Source organism: Otolemur garnettii, unplaced genomic scaffold, assembly GCF_000181295.1.
Source record: "Otolemur garnettii isolate 467f Iridium unplaced genomic scaffold, OtoGar3 scaffold00064, whole genome shotgun sequence".
Classification (NCBI taxonomy): domain Eukaryota; kingdom Metazoa; phylum Chordata; class Mammalia; order Primates; family Galagidae; genus Otolemur; species Otolemur garnettii.
Genome location: NW_003852459.1, coordinates 8,384,089 through 8,392,244, shown reverse-complemented (window position 1 = coordinate 8,392,244; position 8,156 = coordinate 8,384,089). Strand labels below are relative to the sequence as shown.

Sequence of the window (8,156 nt, the reverse complement as noted above, 5' to 3'; positions counted from 1 at the left end):
AAAAAGGGACTGTCTGCTAATGGTTTTTTACCAGACAATTCGTCAATTACACAGTCAAAAGAAACCCTGGGGAATAAAATGACACTAAAGATGCTATTAAAATGTTCCAAGTGAAGCCATATATAATTAATTTCAAACAAGGATAAGCTATGAAAACGCAAATACTTCAAGGTGCTGAGTGAAAGGTGGGCTAAACCTACATCAGTCTTTAAAACTGATGTTTCCAGGTGAGTCTAAGTTTAGGCCAGAGACAAGGAGATAATGATGTCTGCTCCCTCCCAGTTTTATGGGACACTAAAGAGACTTAAGATGAAACATTCTGTGTGTTTCAAGGACCAGAAGAAACAAGAAGTCATCTGGCAAACCTTTGCCCAGGCTGAGTAATCACCATTAGCATCCCCAGAAACTAGTTTTCTCCTTATGCAGTTTTAACATCTCAAAGAGGGGGAGTCAGAAACTTTTTCCTGTAAAGGGCAAGACGGCTTTTAGACTTTGCAGACGATACAGTCTCCATTGCATCTGGTAACCCTGCCATGGTAGCCTGAAAGCAGACACAGACAATACAGAAACAAATGGCTATGTTTTCATAAAAATGTGGGCACAAAAAGAAATGGAGAGACAAATTTGGCCAATGGGGTATAGTTTGCCAATCCATATCATAGGATAACATTATTAGTAGACTCTACAGGGTACTCAGCATTGTAATGATAATTTTTTTCTTTCTTTCTTTTTTTTTTATTTTTACAAGACAGGGTCTTATTCTATTACCCAGGCTGGAGTGGTGCAATAGTGTGATCTTAGCTCACGCTAGAACTCTTCTTTTCAAGCAGTGCTCCTACCTCAGCCTAGCAAGTAGTTGGACTACAGGTACATGCCACCATCCCTGGATAATTTTAAATTTATTTTTGGTCAAGATGGGGTCTCACTATCTTGTCCAGTTGGTCTTAAATTCCTGGCCACAAGTGATCCTCCTACTTTGGCCCCCCAAAATGCCGGGATTATAGGGCTGAGCCCTGTGCCCACTGGTGGATGTTTAACTAAAGAAGAAACTGTTCTATTAGTAGAGCACTATATAGATAAGGGCAGAGTGTTTAAAGGTCACACCAAAGTATCAGGATTCTATAAACAAGGAGAAGATGCTCATTGGAAACTCTGAGATTGTGTAATAAAAGGGAAAGAGAAAGAGAGAATGGAACCAAGTATTTTACCAAGGGTCTGACCAAGTGTTTACAGGGGTTCTCTCAGCAGGCCTGACATTCAAAGAGAAGATGAGAGGAGTGGGGAAAGGGACTCTCTTGCCGTTTTCTCTGACTAGGACTCTGGAAGCTGCTACTGTGAGGGTGCACGAATTGGGTAATGAAATTCACCAAGTTTGCATTTAGCATCCCAAACATGTCCTTCCCCCCAAAGAAAAAAAACTAAGTCACTTTGGCACAGAATTTTATACTTTAAACCAGAATACATCACCAAGAGTGCATGTGACGCCCCTATGAGCCTGGTACATGTGTTACCCCAGAGGCCTCCAGGTCAGCCAAGAAACACGGGCATGCATCTACACTGTATAAATTAAAAGCTTTATTTCCCTCCAGTTAGCAAATGGAATTCATATTAGTTCAACTTCAAGTTTTCTTCCTAGAGTCGCCTTTCTTATTTACTGTGCTACTGGTGGGGGCGATGGCTTTCTCCTGGGGAGAAAGGGCGAGATTTCACAGAGACACGTGGGGTGAATCATAGAAACAACAAGGTTTTCCCTGGAGCCTCCTGTCAACAAGGTCAAGGAATCCTTTCAGCTGAAGGCCTAGTCCGGTGGGGCCTAATCTCCAGGGTCTGCAGAACTGGCCAAATGGAGCCTCCTTCGACCAGGAAGTCTGGAAGTTGGACCATCTTCTCAGTTCTTGACAAATTCTTGTCCTCAGTCCCGCGGCCTCACACAGGAGCATTTTATCAAAGCAAACCACAGTCTTCTGCCCTGGGGTCTGATACATACTCTTCACCACATGTGAGGTTGGTCTTCACGCCAAAGTTCACTGTGCACAGTGGTTTTGGTTTGTGTTTTAGAGGGCTGGTCTCTGCCCCTCCAAGAAATGGTGGCATCATAGAAATGGAAGCACAAAGACCCAGATAAGCACTGGTACACAGGGCACAGGGACACTGCTGCCAGATGTTCTCTGAGCGTGCATTACAGCAAAGACTGCGTTTGTGTGATTGGTGGGTAATTCTACATTGCAGATCATTCCTTCACAGCAAGACCTACATTCCTGTTACAAAAGGAAAAGAAGAGAAGGACAGTGAATAATAGGAAGAAGAGAGAAGAGGTATATCAAAGAAAACCAGAAGAAAGGCTTCTTAGCTTTGTCTGAAAGCAGACAATTAGAATTGGCTCTCCAGAATCAAGTCACCAGGCCCTCAGGTACCTTTTCCCTGACAATGGACCAGCAGAGAAAAACTATATTGAGATTCTTTTCATCCTAACCGTGATTTATCTGCATCAAACTCAAGCATTAGCAAGGCAAAGAAGAGGAAAGGCAACTGAATAAGATGGCTTGATTAAGTCAGCAAATCTTCTAAAGGTTCGTAAAGGAAAACACTGAGATGAAAATGAAAGCTACAGAACTTTTGGATTAGTCATTGATTTTCTTTCTCAGTACTACTTATTAAGGGATAATAATGGCTCTCTATTGTCTATGCTAACACCTGATTCCTATCATTACAGGAGCAATGGTTTGATAATTATGGCTGCTGAATGTTGAAAAAGGCTTGGTCCCAACAGGTGTTTTCGGAGGCTGTTTTGTGGACTTGTGCCTGGTGCAATGCCTCCACCAATCAACCCAGCCCTTCAGAGGGGCTTCCAGGATGGTAGGTCCTATAAAGGCATCAGCTCTAAGCATCTGTATCAGTGGTTCTCAACCCTGACTACACATCAGAATCTTGGGGGAGCTTTCTAAAAAGATCTTGATGCCCAGGACCCCTACCTGAGGTTCTGTTTCCTTTGGTCCAGCATGCCCCTACCACCATGAGCACAGCTTGTCAAAGCTGCCCCGGTGACTGTCATGTAGCCAGGATATCAGGACCATTTTCTATACTTATGGGCTAAATCCAATTCTAAAACTCATGCAATGAACATACTTTCCAGCATTTTTTTCTCAAACATTTCAGGATTCCAGGCATATAAAAGAGCAAAATAGTCAGAATGACAGAGTGGGAAAGGTAAAGAGATCAAGTGGTCTAAAATGTATTTATAATTCATTGTATTGAACTGGGGCTAATCCTTTAGACTGCCAGTCCCTCACTAAGCAAAGGCAGTGGGAGAGACGAGGTTCCCTTAGTAGGAGGTGTCACCATTTTCCTCTGGGCACCGTCAGTTTCCCCGTGCAGTGTTCATGGGGATGGACTCTGGAGTATTTGTCTTCCTCTCACAGACAGTTTGCTCCTGAGTCACCCAAGCTTCACACCACTCACCCCGAGGCCCAGGGCCTAGCTCTTGAGTCAGACCATTGTCACTCAAAATGAGTGACATTTCTTGTTGAAGGACAGAAAACTATTCAACTTCCTTTGGTCTCTGTTTTCTCACTGTAGTAGAGTCTGTCCTCAGAATATAAATGTGTTCATCATGTCATCCTTACTGCTCTCTCATGAAGTGTAACTTACCAATACAAGCACGAGTCTCAGACAGTAACTTACACATCGACGTGGCCCTTACCGTCTGTTCAGAATCTCGGCTGTGGTGGCAACCGACAAAATGACATTCACTTCTGGAGGCACACTTTTTGGTGATGGATGTACTTCTTCCGTGGCTGGTGAAGTGATGAACTGTCAAACAGTATTGTGTATCTAGGCAAGAAAAACACCAAAAACAAACAAACAAAAACCAGGCGACTTCATTTTTCACATGGCAAAAGAGATCTCTTAACCATCACCTCAGAAATATCTAAAATTCAGAATAATCCTTAAGTTTCTGCAAGAAATTTAGGAGTGGTGAACTCCAGAGCTTCCAAGTGGTATTTCTGAAAAGATATCAGTTTCTGAAGCCCATGTGCCTTTTGAAAATGAGAGTAAACGGGCATCTGTCCTCCGTGTCAGGAAAAGCTGAGGGAAAAATGTGCGAGCTTTTTATCAAAACCAGGGCTCTGCTGGTTTGATGGGGAAGAGTTTGCATCTCTGGCCTTCTTTCTCTCCCCATCTGAAGCACCTGTTCTGAAACTCTAAAACAACATGAAAACTGTGAACATAAAATGCAATGGGTCTGAGTATCTGTTTCATTATTCAACATTTTTCTCTTATATAGTAATGGGCCATGGGGTGAACTGGAGTGAAAAGCAGATGCTTCAAACTCCTTATCAAGATCCCCTTCTTACTCATCGGGTTTTCCTTGTTGTTCTGGCCCTGCCCACATGTCAGACTCTTCCTCATCGACATCTTTCCATTTCCCGCTCCTCTCCGATGCTCACTTCCTCTGCCTCCTGCCTGCCTCCTGCTCCGTCTGGCTACAGGGCCTCTTTTCTACACAGTTATCCATGTGGTTTCTAACCACTGACATTTTATTGCTTCAGCTTCTCAAGAAGAAGTTTCCCTCTCTATCCGAGGACATTCTGCTTTGGTTCTGTATCTCATCTATCGGTCCTCAGGCCAGTGAAATGCCTCCTAGTTGACTGACCAGGGACTACGGCAGCAATGTCACCAATGGGGAAAAACCACACTGACCCTGAGAAGATGGGGCTTAGGGGAATGCCTCTGTCACAGTGAGCAAGTCACGTTAGATCTCTCAAGTTGGATTTCTACTTAGTAAAATGATGATAGACCATGTCCTGACTTGGTGATAGGGTGGCTATTATAAGCCTTCAAAAGTGTTAACACCCCCATACATGACAGCAAGGAAAGCAATCATTGTTACTCATTTCTTCTGTTTTCTTTATTAGACTTTAAAAAATTAAAGCAAATATGAGTATGTTTCGTATTTATGCCTTTTATAAAAAATAATGGCTGCTAAAAATAAACAAATAATGTTAACAACAGCAAGCAAATAACTGAATCTGCACCACCAGCCAGGGAGGTGCTTCTAACTGGTGCTCACTCACTCAGTCCTCACCAGAATCCTTAAGGCAAGTCTTGGTAACATCTCATGTTACAGATAAAGAAACTGAGGCCCACTGGGTGGTAGGATTCTAACCCAAGTTTGCTAGAGTTTGTCCTCTTCACCAGAACACTATTCTAACCCTGGGTCTCCTTAGCATTAAACTAGACGGGGCCGTAGTTATGGATTCAGAAAGAAAGGGAGCCACTAAGTGTTGTGGCGAAGGCACTTGACTTCTACCCCTAACAAAGAAGAACTGAAAACTGGCAGTGGCACACGTTCATATAGAATGTCACACAGGCAAAGCAACCCTAAAAAGTCAGTCAGATAACAGCCAGGGTAAATAAAATAAGAAATGTCATTCTTGCCATCTCCTGTCACACGGAGAAGCTCTCTTCACAACACTAACAGGCCACAGAAGTGAAGCCACGAAGTGCAAAGGGAACCTCCGATGACAAAGAGCCATAGCTGCAGCCTGTTGCCGCAGGAAATCGTCAACTGTCACTCTCTGAAATGATGACAAAACGGAGAGTGAAAAATTACCCCCTCAGTTAGAGTTCCAGGTAGTTAGTATCTTGGGACCTGGCTGGCAAGAACATCCTGCCAGGCTGTGCTGGGATGCAGAGACATTCCAGGTTAATCTCATGGCAAGGCAGCTTCTCCAGTGGGCGTGGCAGGGCTGACCCCTCTGCCCTTCCCATGTCTGATGTTTTCTTGGTGGTAGAAAGCTTCAGCTTACCCTTTTCGTTCACCCACGTTTCAAAAGAGACATTCTAAAACCCAGAAATAGCCATGCAACTTATTGTATGCGTGTTAAAATGGCCTTGGTTAACAGGTGGCAAATTGGAGCATTATGCATAGACCCAGTACAAACAGTGTTTTGGTACAATCAAAACAATAGCACAGTCTGTGAAGACCGAAGGTTGGACATCAAAGCCCCAGATTACTACTGTTTCTAATCCTCACCACCCAGTTTTCAGGGAAATTTAAAGTGAATTGTTAAAGAATGATACTCAACCCTCTGAAATAAGTTAAGAGAAGTTTCGACCAACCTTAAAAACTTGGAAATAACTAAGATAACTTTCTGTGGAAAACATAGGAACAAATACTCATAAGCACACACATGATTTAAGGATGGTCACTCTACAGAAATGTAAAAGAACCTAAGAGAAGTATTTTGGTAAATAATTCGTCTCAAAAAGAAATAAAAAGTATTGTCCTTATAGATGGCAAAGCCATTTGTGTTAATTTACAGCATAATATTCTCAAACGCAATGGACATTTCCATGTGGAGTATTTATTGGGTCCACACATTGGCGTTATCTGAGAGAGGTAAGGTTATGCTACTGGTATAAATATCATGGTCTAGAAATTTCCAAAAGACTCAAGGTAGTGCCTAATTCTGTAAAAGTCTGTTTATTATGGCCTTTTATATCTAAAAAACTTTTAAAAAGTACACCAGAACAGTCTGATCTCCCTTACCGGTAGAGTTTTAACATTCCACATCATCCATCAGCACTTCCAGCCCTGCCCGTCCCTACTTGGTGTTCCCTTCTACTCGTGTCCCAGCTATCCGTTCTCCATATGGCAGCCAGGGCAGTATTCTAGAACACAACTATAATAACATCATGTAATCCCTCCCTGAAAACTCCCTACTGCCTTCCCATCACATTCACAATGAAATCCAATCTCCTCATTAGAAAAAGGAGACCCTGCACATCCTGGTCCTGGCCTGCCTCTCAGATTCTTTCTCCATCTCCCGCTAAGTCTCAGCAGCCAGGCTTCGTCCTGATCATTGAAGGGGCCAAACCTACTCTTGCCCCTTGAAACCTTTGCATTTGCTGTTCCTTCCCCCTGCCATGCTCTTCCTACATATCTCCACATGGCTGGCTTGTTTGGAGTATTTAGCTGTTGTTCTAATATATATTCCACAGAGATTTCTCTGACTGCCTAAATCAAGGGCACTGATTCATTCTGTCAACAAATATGTGTTGGTTGAGTGCCTATTAGGAACTGGGCACTGGATTGGGCACTAAAGATATATTAGGCAGCTGAACACACTAAAAATATACTCAGATGTTATTTAACATTTAGCAATATCTAACCTGTAGCTTGCTTGTGATTTCTGTTAAATGAATGAATGAGCTTCCCAAGCATCAAGGAATCTTAAGAGTATAAAAACCCTTCCTTCGCTTTAATCCTCAGTAAGCATGACTTTTCTAGAAGCATTATTAAGCATGTCTAAAATTGTGAAAATTCTTTAATCCACATTGTGGTCTGTTCTTCCTGGTAGATACCATTTAAGAAATGCACTACAAATTGAGGCTTTGGCATCAGTTTCCAAGTTCTTTCGATATAACTAGTGTGATGTCTGGATAGTTTTTCAGAAAAACAAACAAATAAGCCAACACAACCCTCTGCCTCCCAAAGAACATCACCAGCCTGTTGGTCTACTAACCCATGACATAAGACAGCTCTGCTGTAGGCAAGTCAGGAGATACCTAAATGAAGTGAGGTCCCGGAAGAGTCTCCCGAACACAGCAGACTTACTTTGCGGACACCACTTGTCTTCTGCCCATCGATTGCAATCGTAATTATCCCCTGCATTTTCACAGGTGAAGCACTTGAAGCTGTTTGGAAATGGTGTAGCTAAAAAAAAAAAATTAAAGTGAAAAAGCAAGCTACAAAAATGTATGCAAAGTTTCAAATATTTCACACCTCAAATATGGCACAAAATTAGCAACTTTCATTAGAAGAAACAAAATGGACAAGTCATCATCCTTAGCATTTCTGTCTCTAGGGAGCTGGATTTAGCCACCAGGTTTTCAGGCATTTTCTTTATTCCCTTTTATGTAAACATTTCATCCATGAATTTCCACTATAGAGTAATGAAAGGGATCCCACAAGCCACTCTGAAAGATCCATGGTTTTGTTCTATTGTCATCAATAATTTGGGAATAAGTGGGGCTTGAGGGCATGGACACAGGTGGAAGTAGTACTGGGACCCATAATTTGATCCATGTGTCATCCCTGAGAAGAAGCAGAGTCAGATTAACCTGAGTTTGGATTCTGTCCTTCCTACTAA

General features: G+C 42.4%; 1 protein-coding gene across 1 annotated transcript in view; it reads right to left on the bottom strand.

Annotated features, from left to right (window-relative positions):
* Positions 1-1,995: 1,995 nt before the first annotated feature.
* The window catches only part of LYPD6B (LY6/PLAUR domain containing 6B), an 8,435-nt gene continuing 2,274 nt past the window's right edge, over positions 1,996-8,156 (bottom strand). Inside the window, exons 2-4 of the mRNA XM_012807119.2 lie at positions 7,622-7,720; positions 3,701-3,831; positions 1,996-2,258 (exon numbers count right to left, since the gene is read on the bottom strand). Coding sequence (XP_012662573.1) covers positions 2,094-2,258; positions 3,701-3,831; positions 7,622-7,720 — 395 coding nt within the window. The 3' untranslated portion in view covers positions 1,996-2,093. The remainder of the gene's footprint in view (positions 2,259-3,700; positions 3,832-7,621; positions 7,721-8,156) is intronic.